The following is a 19,211-nucleotide window of genomic DNA, read 5'->3' as shown; positions in this document are numbered from 1 at the left end:
ACCCGACGCTCAAAATGGTGTAACTTTTTACCAAACAATAAGAGGGTTATATAGAACAATTTGGACTTGGAATAAAACTTTTACTTTGGATGTCAAGGTTAGGCCTTTTTTTAGGTTAATAACACCGTACTAACTCTGGCCCTGCTGAGCGCACGTATTGTACTGTTACCAAGTAACATGGTCAGTTGTGTTATCTATCTTTGTGTCGTGTGTCTCTGATGTTAGAGTAAAAAATTGTGAACGATATGTTTAGTGACTATTTGTGAACTTTTTACTCTTTACTAGTGATTGTATTGTGATTTCTTTTTATTAAAACAGTGTTTTGAAAGACAGATTACATTTGTATGATGTCTGAACAAGGCAAACACTTGTATTTTTTACTTTCTCATTCCAACTGAATCCTTCCAGTGAGGTCAAATGCAGAAATATTAAAGTGCCAATGGGTCAAGGGTAAATAAAACAAAAATTTCAAGTATAACAGTTTAAATTTATTATGATAAATTTAGTCCAAACAATGCCTGCAAATCATAGAAATATGATTCAAAAGAGAAACCATCCATGCCAATTTCTTAATAATATACTCTAAGTATGTGTATGTGTATTAAAAATGTACTAGGTAGCATAGGATTGGAATGATATTGCATTACAAAATGTGCTTGCAGTATTCGAGCATATACAATATATACCATATGTCAAACTTTATTATATAATATTAGTTAAGCTTATACTGTAGACTATGAGACAAGTAGAGAAGGCAAAAAGAGAAATATTCAAGTATAAATATTCCAGTGAAGAATATAAATATGATTTCTGAATATTTTAAAAATGATTGAACATGACAAATGACCTTATTTACCGATCTACATAAGGCTAATGAATTTGTGTTATTGCCTTTAAATACTAAATTTCACTGCTTTGTGAAAAATTCTAGAATAAGCTAGTCAATGCAACAATGAGTTCCAACCTAACTTTTACATTTGAGAAAACCACAGTTGTTAACACAAAATATTTGTCACAAAAAATGACTAATTAAACATCGTTGTTTATTATATATATTGAATGATAAATATATAACAAATTAAATATTAACTAATAAGTAAGATAAAGTTACATTGAATAACAATAAACAATTGACAGGCACACATAACTTTAACACTAAAAGCAGACACAGGAGCATTCCGTATCATTATCACTGTAATCCTGGAGCTCTTCTATGAAGTGAAGAGCAGGATCACTTCAAATAAATATTTCTTAACTCATATTTTCTTCCTCCACTGTGACAGTATTTTCTTACCACAAATATTCAGCTTGAGATCCCATTCTTACTTAAAGTAATAATGAATGCAGAAAACACGCCAAGTAATCTAGGTTTCATACATTGAAATAAAACAAACAAAATACATATAAAATACCAATTACTATGCAAGATTGCACAGGTATTTTGTTGTTCAAGGGCAGCATTATAACACCTAACCCATATATTTACAAAGAATTGGGTTAAAATAGGCAAAGAAAACTTTGCTAGTGGTGTTTTTGCAAAGTGTACATACATTTCATTCTTAAAATAACTGTTCCCTGAGAATTACAAGCAATATTTCAAGTTTTCTTGAAAAAGTGGTAAAATCAATGGTGGAATAAAACCAATGTTCTTCCTGGCTGATAGTTGAAAATGTTCACACTGTACAATACAGTGATTGAGGGAACTTAAATGAGATAATTTTATCACCCATACCTGTCAACAGGGGCTAATTTGACACAAGGGACTGCATTTTGAATACAAAATATTTTGTTATAGTTTCTTATAGTTTTTGTTATGTATACCCTTTAATTTAAATTGTAATATTTGTGATGTAAATACCTTAGATAAAGGTATGTTTCCAATTCATTTAAATATAATTTAATAATAGATAAAAATACATTTGAAAAAGTTAACTTTTTATTGTAAAACTTTAGAAATTTTGACACTTAAGCTGTTTGATTCAATTAACACATATTGAGACACATTGATACTTGAAACTATATAAAGACTAGAACAATATGTTTTTTTAATCAGTTATACCAGATTCTTATTTAAAGTTTATAGTCACCAACAATTCAAGACGTTTTTTTATTTTAATATATTTCAAAACCAATGTTCAATAAAGCACATGTTGTCTTACAAATTGTATAATAGAACTAGAACATCATACACTATAATTTTTTTTGAAAATGTACCCAAAACTATACAGTGAGTGACTTTTATCAACTTCTTGTCACATTGTAAAATTGCTGCTGGTGAATAATAGGGAGTTAATGGAGCAACTGTGCACTTTCCCATCCTAAACTCCTGCCACATCCGATATGAGCTGGAAACTTGAAAACATGCTATAGGTTACATTGACTACAATTTGAACCCAACCAGAGTTCTGTAAATATAATAGTTTCAGAACTGAAAAGTGAAGATATTACATGAGAATTTATAGAAGTGATAAAACTGGAGATAATAAAACTTACTTTAAAACTCATTATTTATAATTTTTATTTGACCAGTAGTTTTGATGAGACAAAGCCAGAAACACAAACTGGAGAATTTCACTTTTAGGAAAAGTTTTCCTATTTTAGGTTATCTGTATTTCTGAAACAATTACATTTAAGCCGGTTGCATTTAGTTCAAATTGTAGCAAATTTAACCTACTTTAAAAAAGGTTTCAGTAGAGTTGCCACAAGGTGCATAGTTTTGGAGATTTAGGTAAAACAATCTGAAAATTCAAGGGTATAACTAACTACTAATAGCAATCCAAACAACATATAACAAATTCAGAGATGTCTTACTAATGCAATGTCTACCATTTTCAGTAACAATACAAAAAAAAATTATATATTGGCCTAAAAAGCTTATAGAAGGTTGGATAAAACATTTCAATAAATTCTAAATTTCAAATATATTAAATTTTGATAGTTTAATTGTTTATAGAGTAAAAATTTATCAAAATCACAGTTACAACAAAAAAGTTTTTTTAGAATCCTCATACACACGTAATTAAATCATTTTAAGAAACCAAGGTCAATTATTGAAAAGAATTATGAGTTTTAGAATGTGAAAACATATTGATTATTAGAGATCAAATGAAGATGTTGTATGTTTAAGTTTAAGGAGTTTGTAATGATTTTCACACAATGTTAATTTGTATGCTCTGAGCTATTTTTTATTTATTTCATACAAGAACTGATTTATATTTTATATCAACTTTTAAAATTCAACACCTGTGCCAAAGTAGTCCCAGTTGACATTAAAAGAAAAAGAATTATTAGAAAAAACAAAATATTCTTTAACAACTTCAACGCTGGTTTGTTAGTAATGTGGCAAGTATAATTTTCACAATTAGTATATAAGTTGAGGTGTTGATTGCATTTAAAAACTTTATTTTGTACTTATGATTACAATATTACACTGTGATAAAGCTTCCAAATCCCCTCTTTCATATGGTGTTTATAAACTCCACAGAAAGGTGCAGTATTTTCCTTGGTTGCGTATTAGAAAGCAAATATAGTCTAACGTCATAAACTCATAAACAAGAATCTAATTTTCTCCATTAAGAAATAACAAAATTAGTACGGTAAACTGTAAAGTATATAAAAAAGTTCAATTCTTATATAATGAGTAATAAAAAAGTACCGATAATGCAATGTTAAAAGTTTATTTAGAGTCAAAATCTATATATGAATGTTTCAATGATTTGATACACATGGAGTAAACATTGAATAAGATTATACTGTCCTCAATAAGCCTCCAAAATTTATTGGAAGAAATTGTAATTCCTGCTTTCTGCTGCTATTCAGTTGTGAAACAAAATTAGATATTTTCTACATTGTTTATGTGTTGTAGTCAGTATGGCTCATTTAATTCATAAAGGTTACCCTTGACGTTTTTTGTAACATATTTGTAAACATTTATGGCGCAATTTTCATCTCCTTATATATGATGCTGAACTGTAACTCCACAATTTCCTTGAATACAGTATATTATGTTACATACAAAAGGAAAAGACCAAAATGTAAAATTATATTGGGGGATACTTTAATATTCACGTTTTAAAGAGTATAGATAGTGAAAGCAATTTTTATAAAAAATATGAGATAATTTAATCTTCACTGGGTAAATAAAATTGCAATTACGACCAACAGTTATACAGACCATAAGACTTACTGTCTGTATCATTTGAAATTTTGCCTTTTCTGACAGAGAATTCTGAAAGTGTGCAGATTATGAGAGTAAGGATAATAATATGTGCTGGAAGGTGGTAATCTTTGCTCTGGCATGCAAAGGTGTTTGTATGACATGATCAGTGAAAGTGAAGGAATAGCATTTCCTGATTTTCTGTTTCTGATCACTTTAAAAACAAAATAAGAAGTTTTCTACGTTGTTTAAATGTTGATTCAGAAATTAAAATGAATTTTAAACTAAAAAAATGAGTAAAAACTCTTGTATTTGTCCCTTAACAAGTTGACTACTGAGGCAGTCGATCAACTACTAAAAAGCCAAGTACCCACAATAGCAGTAGTCGATTGACTCCTTATTGCTTGTATTAAAAAATGGGTCTGAACTGCTGCCAGCAAATACCAAAGTAAATTGCAAAATTTTCAGCAGCCTATGATTTTAAACAGGTTGTGGGCACCCAGTTCACAAAACAGTTTCCCCTGTTACATTATTACAATAGATTTTGACTACTCATATAAAATAGATGCTGTAGAAAATAATAACTGTATGAAATATGTACAGAAAGACCCAGATAAATCAAGAAAAATAATTTCAGTGGTCAAATTCAGTACAAAACTATCCTATCAGAAGGTTAGTCTTTGTTGCTTCGTTGTATTATCGCTTTTATCTTAATTTGATGGAAGGAACAATATCCCACGTTTAGAAGAGAATTTGTGTTCACAATGAACATTGTATTACTGAATACATAGTGGTAATGAAGTGATGAACATAGTTGAATATAATCATATACCTATGTATGTGAAATTATAATATTTTCTACTTATGGCAAACATGTAAATTGTTTAATCTCTTCTAATATTGTGTGTCATTTTACTCCAGCTAATGTAAAACTAATATAGAACAAAACCATAACTTGGGTCTTGTTAATCCAGACTAGATGGGAATGTTTCAGAACACAACACTTTTTATCTTCAGAATTATCTGAAACTTCAGCAAAGACTTTTCACATTTCCATGTACAGAATATCTAGCAACTTTGGAAACTATTAATAAGGTTCTTGGACTCCTAAATACATATAACTGTAAATATGGATGCAACCAATCTAATTATGTTTTAAAGGAAATACAATATTTTTCTGTAAAATATAGTGGATTTTGTTCAGTAATTTGTTATATTAATGTCAAATGCAGTTTAAACTCTACACTTATAATAGCCATTTAACATTTTTGGATAATATAATCCACAGTTTAACTAATCTAATTTTTAAATAAATGTGTTTTTGAAAGTTATACTTTATTAGTCATAATCCTACAAATGTCTCAGTATTTTCTTAACTACCAAATTACAATAAAATTGAATTTGTGGACCAGTCACTACAATTCAAAAGGCATAAAACTTTCATAGGTTATGAGATGAATTGAATTACCTTCAATTGAGATAAGGTACTACTTCTTAGGCGTCACTACAGTTCAATTCGTGATTCAAGTATTAAATTAGACAACATTATTTTTTTAATAATTTTCAACAATTATCATTAATTTTTCAATAATTGTTTCAATAAAGATAAATGATCATTTTCAACTTTCCCGGGTCGATAACGACAAATTCACACCCAAATAAAACTAAAAGTGAGTATTAATTTGTTTTGACAATAGAAATAAACTAAACATATGTTAGACCATTATCAATTATTATCATTATCAACTTTGCAGTTTTTAATTTTAAAATGTTGTTGTGTATTTTTAATCAACCAAGGTTGAATGATTAAAGAATATTTACATCAATAAAATGTCAGATGAAAAAGAATTACAGCCATGAAAAATATTAAAGGGAAACATGATACAGTTCCAAATTTCCACTAAGAACATCACTTAAATATTAAAATTATTGGTAGGTCTACTACTTTTTTTTATTTGGTGTTTTGACAATCATTTGATGACACAAACATCTTATACATGTTCACACATACTATTTAATACTCTTAAGTCATTTTGTTTGTTCTCATTTTGAAACCCATCCTGAAAGACATTTTGCATAGATCAGTTAAAGCTTGTTCTTACATTCATAACAACATGTTTGCTGAGAAAGTAAAAAATCTAATTTTTAGTGTTAATTTAAGCATTTAATGAAACTAATTAACATACAGTACAACACTGAGATTAATGGTTCTTTCAGAAATAGCCTTATCCTTAAGATATCACCAATGTATGAATTTAGTAAATGTTCACTAAATGATCTAACACACAAAAACATGGGAAACTCCAACAATATTTTTACTGTTTCTAGAATACTCTTAGATATATATTTAGAAGCATTAAAACTTATAAGCTTTTAAACATGCTATTTTTCACTTTTAATGATATACAATTGTAAAGCAGTTAGTACATATAGTTTTAACACATAATAATAAATTAAATGATAACAATTATTTTTTTTTGGTATATTCATATATATTATTGTCTCAGTAAAATTAATTTGTCATATTTGTACACTCTCCATGAATTTATTTTAAAAGGAGTCAAAGCATGGTAAAAGTCAAAATAAGGTAGTTTAGTAATAATGTAAACTGAGAGTCTTGTGTACAATTCTGAAAGTTTAAATAAAATAGTGACTATTAAAGGTAATTAATTAATACAACGAATAATTACTAATGCAATATGTTAAGAAACAGAATAGTGTGATGGTATATATTTAGCGTTAACCCTTTGAGCCTTAGATATTTAAAAAGAATAAGTTGTGTCTATATCAATTATTGAATATTTATAAATGAGTAAAATTAGGGAGGAGGTTGATAGCAACTATACAGTTGTATTTCCTCCTTAAAACTTTATATCCACTAATTTGTAATACATAAATAAGTCAAAACTGATGATTTAATATTTTAAACCTCTACATTTTGGACTTCTAAACCCCTATATACTAAAGTATATTCCATGCTCCCAGACTCTGAAATTTACCATACTACATCAACATATCCTTGATAATTTTTCTGAATACGCTAAAGTATGAGAAAAACAAATACACACACACACATACGTAATAAACAAAATTTCCACTTAAAAAGTGTTGTTAAGTAACAAGGATCCTTAAGTAAGGATAATAATTTATTTTATTTGGCAATCAAAAAATTTCTGTTTTCATGAAACAAGCAATATATTTATACTATATGAAAGAGTGCTATTAGCTAAAAAAAAGTGTCAATGAATTAGTAAAATAAATGCGATTATTAACACATAAGAGATTGCAACCGAGACAGGCAGTTTGCCGTAACATTTGGAATTTACAATAATATTTTTGTGATTAAAAATATTAGCAGCTTGCCTGATGTCTTTTGATATATTTCTTCAAGTTACCTTAACACCTCTTAATCTTCTGTTAAATCTGTTTTTTAAACTCATTAAAACTTTTGTCCCCAGTTTTGCAATATTCCCTGAGGGACAAATTTAATTTATGAATATAATTACTCACCTATAATTAATTGAAGTTCCATTTTACATGTTATTCCTTCATTAGACAAAATTTTGCTATGGAGCACAAATACATTTTTATTTATCACTTAAAAATAATATTCAGACATTTTTTAAATGCGAACTCTGCATAGTTTAAATTTTATGGTAGATTGTACATTACTTGTAATAGGTTATTATAGACAAGTTTGATATACAGATTTAAACAATATTAGTATTGTCTAAGAGGCCATTCATACTAGTCAGAGGATTGTTTTGAGAAGATTTCCTCGTGAAGAAAAATCACAACTATTAAAAGAGTAAATGTGAGAAAATTGCCTTCATGTGATCTGTTGCATCCAGGAAATGAGTACAATCTCTGATGTTTTAATTTCTCCTTGAACTAAAATCTACTCAGTTAAAGTCCAAATTAAAGTATGAATAGTAAAATATAAGTTATCTTTGTAATATTCTCTAATAACAAAAAATATTTTTCAACCCTCACACCTTTATTCTCTATTTATAGTTCACATTATGTTTCTATAATTTAAATTTGTTTTGTAAAAATAAACATTAATTAAGTACAATTAAGGCATCAACATTTTATAATAGTTAGATAATAGAGATAGAAACATAAAACTAGTTACTTTGATTGACTTATTTATGCAACAGTTAAATTTTTGTCACATGCAGAAATGTTTGGGAATGAAATATTTTTCTTATCACATTGTAATACTTGCAAAATTTATGTAATATTGCAAAAATGTAAGTTACTAGCATTTTTTCTCTCAAAGGATTAACCTAAATAATTTATCTATCTATAACTAAAGTGCATTTGATACAATAAGATCAAACATTATGATTTAACAAAATAAAAACTAAAAATCATAACATATATGCAATTCAAATATGCTATATCTGAATCCAGACTTTATTTAATAAACCATCCTAAATAAAAAAAAAATACAAAAAGTACTTTAACATTGAGGGGTTTGACTCCTTGAAATCAATACTGTAACAGTAATTAACAAGATTGTTGCCTTAAATAACGATTCTGAGTAAATTAACAATTACAGATCTACTTTTAAAGGTTTTAAACAGTTTTAAATGTCATCTGTTTATGAAAATGAAAACTTGTGTTTCTATATTGTATTTGTTTACTAATTAGATTCAAAGGTCTTATCATAGACATATCAGTCAACTCAAAGGTAAAATAAAAAGATACGCCACTATATTTTATATGTAGCAAGCATTTCAGATGAGGAAATATTTATCTAATAAAATCTTTTGACTTTTCTTCCAATTTTATTTCTAGTAGTGTCAAATATATCAACTAAAAATCAATACATACAAATATAAATAAATAATTAATTATTACATAACTTTCAATGGACTAGATAAGAGAAATAGTGAAGAGAACAGGGGGTGTAGGGGAAGTGATCGGCCAACTCGCGCACTACGTAATGGCTCAAAAGGTGGAGCTGGAAATAATCTACAACCAATAAGTGAAATTTACAACCTAACACATTTCTGATACAGTACCATATCTAAACTAAATTTGTTGAGCTAAAATTTTTGTTGGCAACTCTGTTAATTTCTAAAAGATGTAAATGGTTACTAATCCCATCATACACATGATTTAAAATTTGTATTTCATTAACATTCAGAAAAACCATGTTGAATAATTTAACTTTGCAAGTAATTTAAGTATGCAAGTGTTAAAATTTCAACATGTTGAGTTTTTGTTATTACCAGATGACATTTGAGATATTACTTGTCAGTTTACAAACTCAAAACTTACCACGTAACTTTAAAAATGTATAAATATCAAATCAGAACTGATTCTACGTATAATATTTTGTTTCATATTATAAGTTCACTACATTTACTACTACAAAGATATACTACCAACACGTGGTGCAGTATTGCTCTTGAAACTCTTCTTTTAAAATAATGTCCTCAGCTACTGTGGATATATTCTTCATTACCACCCTTTTGAACCAAAATCACATATTACTTAACAGATAACAATAGATAACAGAACACAGAAAAACCAGTTCAGGCACTTACATAGTGTGTCTATATTATGAAATGCTCATTTATGTATCTTTTATTTCTTATTCTCGGATTTAAATTAAATTAAAATAATATTTAAAAAAGAAACACATTTCTTTTTCCACTTTTTAAATTTATGAGCATTAAAGATTACATTGCTGATTTACCTTGCATTAAACAAATTTTAGCTAATACGTTATTGTTACCAGAACTATTTAATATTATTATCCTTGTCATTAATTTTGTTATATAAAATAACAATACACACTAGTAACTTTTCTATAAGAAGGAAACAACATGTACAAGTGAAGACAACACCCACAACTTATACTACAAAGATTTTAAAAAAGAACTGACAGGGTAAATACCAATACTATCTATGAATTTCACATTTCCTAAGATTTGTTGTTTTAGGTGAAATATAACAACACAACATACATACTCTAACAGAAATCCAATAAGTGTCTTCCAGAATTAATAATGAAATAACTTTAATAATTTTTGAAGGAATTATTCATTAAATAATCCAAGCAAAAGCTGGCTGAGTTTGCTCAGACATTGAAGAATAAAATATATGCATCGATTTACAATACAACTATACGATTGCTCAGTTAAAATTTTATTTCTGAATAGATAACACTGAATGTAAAATACAAGGGAAATAAGACTGAAATTATATCAGATCACCATTGTGTAATATACTTGTTATATTTTTTTATCTATTTTACAATAGTTAAAGTAGTCTTTTATAATACTTTAACAGAAAAAGTAAAGGCCATTCATTATGGCCTTGGAAAAAAACCTGTATACAACCATTTTACAAACAAAAATTGTCACAAGCAAATTTCATGGGGGAAACTCCTGAACCCAGTCTGAATTTTAGGAATTGCAGTAGGTTACTGTAGAGATCCTGCACTGAGAGAAATTTTTCAATAAGAGTTCTCAGAATAATAAAGGGATTTCCTGAGAGTTATCTTTGAATAAAGCTAGCATTCCATACCCGGTCTCCATTGGTAAGCCCCTTGGAAGTATCTTGAAAGAGAGTAATGTACTCATAAGTGAACAATCCAAAACTTGCCCACTTCGTGGATATCAAAATTGGTAGTACAAATCCTGGCTCTAATTTTTGCTATAGTTTAACTCAGAGATTCTTCTGTCTTATTGTACGTTATTAATTTTCAATCAATAAAAAGCTAATTAAATGTATATGCCGTAGTTTGAGATTAAACCAATTCTAACATTGTTCTTATTGTGACCACTTCCATTAGTTAGAAGCCTCTTGTATGTTTCAGTTAGTTTTAAAACTAAAACCAACTGAAACATATTTCTAATTAGTTTCTTATTTTTGTAGAGAAAATGTTTATGGTGAAGCATGTATCCTTGTGAATAACCATACTTCTTTTTTGAGGTTGTCAATATTGCTCATTTAATGCATGTAGGTTCTCCTTAAAGCATTTTCTTACATATTTGTAAATATTTATAGTGTAGTTTTCGTGTCTGAAAATCCGATATAGCATCCTATATAAGACTGAACTGTAATTCTACAAATTTCTTGAATACTTTGACAATATATCATGTTATATACAAAAGAAAATGGACCCAAATGTAAAGTTGTACTGTGGGAGACTTTAATATTGACATTTGAAAGAGTACTGATAATAACACAAAGGTTTTTATCAAAAATACGAAATGATTAATGTTCACTGTGTAAATAATATTGCAATAATGACCAAAAGTTGTACAGGTAATACAGCTAATAGGCTTACTGTCTGCATGACTTGAAATGTTGCCATTTTTGGCACAGAATTCTGAAAATGTGGAAATCCCACAAGAAACAGTATAATCTTTGCAATGGTATGGCAAAGGTGTGTGCATCATGTGATCAGTGAAAGTGAATCATGTGCTGCGCAACATTAAGAAAGAGTTTAAATAAGACTAGAGATATGCCACTTACTATTTACCCAAAAATTAAATACAATTGTTTAGGTAAACTGTAAAACTATTTAGTCTGAAGAGGTAAATCTGGCTCTGCTTTCTTCTAGCCACTCTTTGTACATATGTGCTCGCACTATAGCTTTAATTTCATCTTATTTATTGTAATTTTGACATAAATTCTTCAACTTTGAATATATATATATATACTTCTGGATCAATATATGACTTATGATCATTTGGCCCTTATTCTCTATCTTTTCATGATGAAACCTTTGTATAAGTGCCCGGCTTTGATCTCATCATAAATTTATGAAGTTTTTAGATCACAATACCCGTGTGTTGATTAACTACAGCTGCAGCACATCTTATTCTATATGTGTTCTCATTCTTCTGAATGAGGTTAATTTCATTCCATCAATAAACATGGGCACACAGTGTTCTAACATATTAAAGAATTGTGTGGTTAGTAACTTTTAGATGTTTTTGGCATTTGTGTATGAAACATTACAAAAAATATGGGAGGCACTAGATTGCTAGCAATATACATTCACTTAAATATGCCAAAAACTTGTGGAATTGTTTGTTAAGGTTTGTATTTGTAGCATTTATTTGGAATTCATGTTATTCTGGTGATTATCCATTTCTTAATCTTTTTGTTATCATGAAAAATATCTGTCATAAAACGATGATGTAATGTGATGCTAATAAATAAATAAAATATAAAAACAATTACATTATGTTTAAAGTATTCTTTTGAGATGGGTGCTGCCAGCTTCACATGGTTAGCGAACCAGCCACTCTAATTCAGTTATATGGAAATAAACTCAAGTTTATCCAGAATATCCTCTATGACAATTTCCATAGTAATTAATGCAGGAAATACCTTGCCACTATTAATAAATCTAATTATTTCAGCATTATTATATTTTTAGAATGGCTACTTATATTTTTCTACAATTTTATCGTTATCATACTTGGTGCTATGCCGTTTGTAAACCTGTTAGATAGTAAACACTTATGTAGGATACAGTGGAATGAAATGTATCTTCTTTTACAACTACAAGCATGAATATTCAAATTTGTACACATACTCCAGTAGAACTGCTATAAATGTCTGTCAAATGATACAAAATGTAATTTAGTTTACATGTATTTTAAAATGTATTTAATGGGATTTTGTAAGAATCTGAACATGCTTTTACAGAAAAATAGTATGGGTGTTGCCTTCATGTAACTAGGATTTTAATACTACATAATTTTTTTTAATACTACGAGCTCTCTATGACTCATGTTTTACATATATGTTTATATATGTTTTATATATACACATATATAGTCTTCCTTAAAAAAAGTACAATATATCACTTATTTTATAGGGTTATTATTACTCTTTACTAAATAACCTATGTAACTATTTACCATGAATATATACATATTTATATATGTATATATTAAAATGTTTATTTTCATATTTATAACTATGTACATACAATTTTTGGTTTATACATTACCAATTATCAGTTCAAATCGCAGAATTTGTCATTTACTTATATGTTTGTTTGCTCCCCCTAAAAAACAATCTGATTATCCATTAATCATATAACAACAAACGTTTGATATACGTTTATATGATATAGGGGTGTAAAATCACAGGCAAGCTCAGTCAATGAACACAGAACCCTAAGTAAGCTTACGGATTATTACTTTTATACAATAACATCTACATAACAACTATCTCTCAGAAAATTGTAGGAGTTATCGAAATTTGTACCATTAAGTAGGTCCATACTCACACTCAAATCTAAGCAACAAAATACTTTTATATTTTTGAAAAATATCATAAAAATTTTGGTATTTAACTATGCACAATGTTCATTTGTTTGTACAATACCACTTTTAAAATAAACATTCATAATATAACAACAAACACACATTACTCAGCTTGCATTGATTTAAACATATAAATGACCTTCAATAATCATTATACATATTACAAACAACAACAGAGTGGATGTAGAGATTAGAACCAACTTCCACCACCGAACTTGGACAAACCTCCGATACCTTTTCCCATAACATTGCCCAAGCGACCAGCAACATTGCCTGTAATATTTGTCAGCTTGGCTTGGATGCCGTCCTCTCCAAGAGTCTCTCGGATAGTCACCTTGGGTTTGCTGCGATCACCGTCATCATCTGCTCCGGCATCTCCATATTCCCTGGAATAATTTATAAAATGAGAGCAAAGTTACATTGAAGCATTTACAATATTTATAAATGGCTTACCATTTATATAAGGACCAAACAACACACACTTTTATCCTTCATGCCTCAGCCGGTAAGCTAAAATCGGTCTCAAAGCTAGATTTGTTTAATAAAATAACCAAAATATGAAGAGTTTAAATATTAAACACAATTAATTGTAAGATTTAACTAATTAATAGTAAATCACAATACCCACTAAACAAAATGCTATAGAACAGAGTTTTATGAAGATGCAAACACACTACAAAACCAAAATCTACGAAAAAATTTTTGTATTGTTCAATTCTTAACAATAAAACTTAGCACATCAGTATTTTACATCATTCATAATTAGCAATTCTTTATCTTCTTGGAAAAGATGATTATAAATTTGAAATGACAAGTCAAATAATAATTCAAGTTGTATGATTTTAAAAGTTACGACGAAATGAAAACAATGATATAAGAAATATGAATTTTAAATGACCATAAAAGGTGTTGGCTGTTCAACGTTTTCAATAGTGGATATTACTAATAGTATATTTTGTAATTTGAATTTATCAAAATAGAAAACTCAAAAATTATATGTAGAATATTAAAAGCTAAAATTTGACATCTGAGTTTCATAAACTAGGAGTGTTTTACACACAAAAATAGAGTTTAAGAAACAAGGTCTGGTAAGAAACAAAATTACTGGTTTTCAGAAAGCCTACTTGTAAGATATACATTTTTCGGACTTTCCTATCACATATTTTCTATTAGTAAGCTAATATTATCTCAAACTATAAAAATAGTAGATTGTATTGGAGTATTGACAACACAAACAATACAAAATTAGTTTCGACAGATGAGAACTATAGCTACAAGGAGAAAGCAGGAAATCAAATGGGAAAAATAACTATTTGTTATCTGCAAGATATACAGTAAGATTGTTGCACAGTATTATCTGTGGATTCCTATAAATATATTTTTCTAACTACCTCAAAATAAACAAAATTGTAAATTACCCAAACTTTACTACATATTCAAAATCAATTGTTTGGTTGAAATTTTGTTTTGACATACCATGATTTTTATGTTATTGAGATTTTTTAAATTATATAGAACTTGATCTCCCTTATGTTTGAAACTTATCACTGATTTTTTGTGGATTCTCCTAATAAAATGAAGAATCAAAAATTGCATCAAATGGTAGTTATTTTTTATATATAGTGAATGTCTATGTTTTCTCATAGAAGTGGAAGCATATTAAATTTATTTTATGCTTTTGCTCACTCCTAGTCTACATGTTGGTGAACAATACATGTATCTAGTAGATAAAATCGTGATAAATATTTCATCCATTTAGGTGAAAAATTCACCATATATTACACTTTTGATCTAAATTTAATGGAATACACAAATGCTTGATAGTTTCCAATACATTTTTATATAGAAATAACAAGAGAAGATCCGTTTCTACAAAATATTTGGCTCTCAAAAAGGGAATCTTAGTTTTACAGTAATAATGAAACCATATAGACAATTTCTACTTACAAATAAATAAAGAAAAGGTGAGATTATAAGGCTATTGTACAAATAGTTCATTTTAAAATACAATGTGTTTTCAAAAACACATATTCTTCTAAAAATTATTCAAGAAATAAAAGACATAAAAATGATTTTGTTAAAAGTATATGTTTACAAATAATTTATTTCCTGTCTATGACTGTATCAAAATAGGCATTGTTATGAGACAATTTTTAATGTACCTTATTTGTTAAAAAATATACTACTAGCTTGAAATTGTAGCTATTTAAAATTATTTTTCAAAATTTATTTTATGTTTTATTTAACATTTAAGTCCCAAATCTTAGTATACAATGACATATAAATAAATTAAGTACTCACCATTATTTTAGAAGTTAATATGACACAGTACCACTTAAAATTTGTTCAAAGATATATTTTTCTCTGTGTACGAAGCCACATGAACTCAACACTGTGATGTGATGCCCAATGTAGATAATTGTTATGGTGCTTCACTAGTATCCACATAGTGTATGGTTTGTTTTTGTGTGTGTGTATGGTTGTGTTTCAAGACGGAAAAACTTTTATATGAATAGCTAAGTTATTTTTTAACAGTTATGAGAGTTGGCTTACTGAAAAACAGTTTAGTCTCAAAACACAGACTGTTATGCGCGTGATTGAAGTGTTGTTTAAATCTAAACAGAGGCTTTCATCAATGTTCACAGACTCCCTGGGCACTCCGTTTGTTATGTAACTTTCCCGTTAAATATCATTAAATATCACACAAATAATTAAATAAAACCACATTTGTAAAAATTTTTACAACCCTACAAATATTTTATACATATTTTAAATTTGTTGACTACATTAATAAAATTCATTAAAACATAGTGTATGCAATACAACTGAATATGAGTGACAGTTGTGTAGTATATTCATTTATAAAACCTCATACAATTATGAAGATAACAGTATGTTTCCTTCAACATTAAAAAAAAAAAATGCATGTTTGAGAAATGGGATTTGAGTTGAAAAGGATCTGAATGGAAGAGGCAGTCAAGGTAACACATTTATTGCTTTATCATCTTAATAATGGTTAGTACAGATAATTTTATTGGAATGGAGATGCTCAGTTTAACAAAGATAAACCAAAGACAAAGTAGATATTTGCAGAAAATGCTGTATGAAATCAGACAATCTCTTTTATATTAATTAATATATTAATTGCAAACTTAGAACAACCTCAAACTTTTGGAACTGTTTTAAAAAGGATGGAAGTCATATAAATTAAATACTAAACAACTTTTATGATAAATAAAAAAAACTTTTGAGTAAAAATAAATTATAATATTTTATTAAATTTTCAGTACATAGTTAAATTTAAAAGATTAATGATACATTTTATCAAGATTTAAATCTAAATATAGACAGTCAAAACCGAACAATAGAAATAGCATTATTATAATCACTACATTCAATGCTATGTGGGTACTTTTTTCCTATATTTTAAGTAATGTTAATGTTTTAATCATACTTGAAAATTACTATAGTATATATTACTCTATTATGGAACTGTAATTTCTTTATTTGGAAATAAATAAGGTGTTGAATTGAATTGACATTACAGACGTAGGTACTGAAAAATAGTGTTCTATAGCTAAAGCATAATGTGCTATGAATAGAATTTAAAAAAGAGCAAAATGCAATAGAAAATGTAATTAGAAAAATGAAAGACTAAATATATTTTATGGTTAAGCAGGAATACTTTATATTGTTGTTGATACTAGGGATATTTAATTTCTTTCAACTGTAATAGGGGATATTCAATATTATCAAAGATCTTGAGATTTTCCAGTCTGTCAGTTACATTACAACTAAAGAACTTTTAGTACATTTCTTTCCACAGGTATTTTTGTAAATACCTCCTATGAATCCTGGGAATTTAATTTTATAAATTTTGAAAACCTTAAAATGATTAACTATACAGTTGAATTTATTCGGACAAAGAAAATGTTTAATATATTTGTACTCATAAAAAATGTGTAGAATATAAAGCTTTAATTAAATGAACAACTGTAATGAGGTTAATCTGGTCTTTTGTTTTTCAACTTTTTATCATACATTTGTATTCAGTTACACTATGGTTTAAACGCTGCTCTCCAATCAAGACTATTTCTCAAAGATTTAAACATTGTTTTGGAGTCTATATAAAATGAGGAATTTCATTTGTGGAAAAAAACTTCTCTGTCCGTATAATGTTTTGATTGATTTTAATTTGTTACAGTATTTAAATAGTTAACGCAAGCACACCATTAGAGTTTATCATTAATACCCACACCTATATATTTGTATTTTAATACTGTTTAAATATTATTCACCAAAATTAAATATGTTGTGCTAATATACGTTAAGAACACAAAACTGTATCTTCTACCACAAAGATTTCCAATCTGGTAAACTGTGTAGTGAATTAAAATACAATATTACAACTTTTTTTAACTTCATTTCATCATTATTGTTTTATGATGTGCTAATTTAAGCGGAGAGTTACAGTCCAGTTAAATGTTTTCCAGAAATTAAGAAATCTTTGTGTGGTATCTTTCATTGGTTTGTAACGTCATAAATACCCAATATGTTACTGTGAGACAAGCAAGATGCTGAACTATTAATGCTGTATATCACAGTCATCCCAAGGGGACTGAATGATATAGACACGCCTGAATACTGTTCATATGACGTCATGCTAAAGCTTATGGTACTCCTCTCCGAGTCATATGTCATGAGGTTAGTTTTATAAGCTTAATTAATTTTTGAATAAGAGCTACTTGATTTTATGGAAGGAATTTTATGGGTTGTATAACTTAATATTACTTTGAAAATAACATTAATTATAATGATAAAGATAAAATATTCATTATTAAATACAAGGTTACATTCACCAATATTCTTGATCACAATAATATTATTCAACTATACCTGAGTCCTATTGCTTAGTTTCATTACAGTGAAATAGTAATACATTAAATCCATTAACAATGTAAATATTGAACAAGTAGTAATAAAAATGTTTTTGAGGTGCTAATACAATACTTGGTTCTTATAATAGCTATTACAATATAGCCTAAAATTTTTTACTTTTGCATCAATGCAGAGTTTGAATAATCTGTTAATTGAACTGAATTTTATAGTTCCAAAACAGTAATATAATTGTAATAAAAAGAAATTGTAATAAAGTAGTATACTGTTCTATAAACAAAAACAGTACCTACTAAATTTACCTTAGATTTAAAATTATGTAAAAAATTGTGTTTAAAAATGCTATACTACCTTTATTGCTGAGAGAGAATATATTAAATTGGCCTTCTGTTTTGTAGTGGGTAAATTTTTCTAGTTGAATAGCCTGCAATTCAAGTTTACATTCTATCTTTCTAATGATGTTGGTAACAACATCTTTATACTTATATTGGGTGCAAGTCGTATTTTCTTCCAGGTGTTAAACGCTATTTTTCTTATAGATGCACTCATCTCTTCATCTGTAGATTTATAAATGTAAGAAAAATGAACATCACCTTATTGTTTGTTCAATTTAGCCAATTATTCCTAATGCACATACATTAGATTACAAAAGAACAAAGTCTGTTGGACTCTTAAATTGATTATTGAAACTATTTTTCAAACTTCATGTACACAATCTTTCAAATATAAACCTATTAACACTATTATTATCTGAAATATCACTAAATAGTATATGTATTAAAATTTATAACATTTGTAAAACTACAAATAATCTGTTGTTTAATTATTGTACTGTAAACTGGATAAAACAT

General features: G+C 27.7%; 1 protein-coding gene across 13 annotated transcripts in view; it reads right to left on the bottom strand.

Moving 5' to 3' along the window:
- Positions 1 to 466: 466 nt before the first annotated feature.
- LOC124369196 (calcium-dependent secretion activator) overlaps positions 467 to 19,211 on the bottom strand; it is a 368,545-nt gene continuing 349,800 nt past the window's right edge. For 12 of the 13 annotated variants that reach the window (XM_046827016.1, XM_046827015.1, XM_046827017.1 and 9 more), the window contains one exon: positions 467 to 13,850. In XM_046827016.1, coding sequence (XP_046682972.1) covers positions 13,655 to 13,850 — 196 coding nt within the window. In that variant the 3' untranslated portion in view covers positions 467 to 13,654. The remainder of the gene's footprint in view (positions 13,851 to 19,211) is intronic. The other variant, XM_046827022.1, reaches the window with a different exon arrangement.

Source organism: Homalodisca vitripennis, chromosome X (genome assembly GCF_021130785.1).
Source record: "Homalodisca vitripennis isolate AUS2020 chromosome X, UT_GWSS_2.1, whole genome shotgun sequence".
In the NCBI taxonomy this organism is placed as follows: domain Eukaryota; kingdom Metazoa; phylum Arthropoda; class Insecta; order Hemiptera; family Cicadellidae; genus Homalodisca; species Homalodisca vitripennis.
Note: the sequence above shows the minus strand (reverse complement) of the source record. Positions and strands in the feature narration are given on the sequence as shown.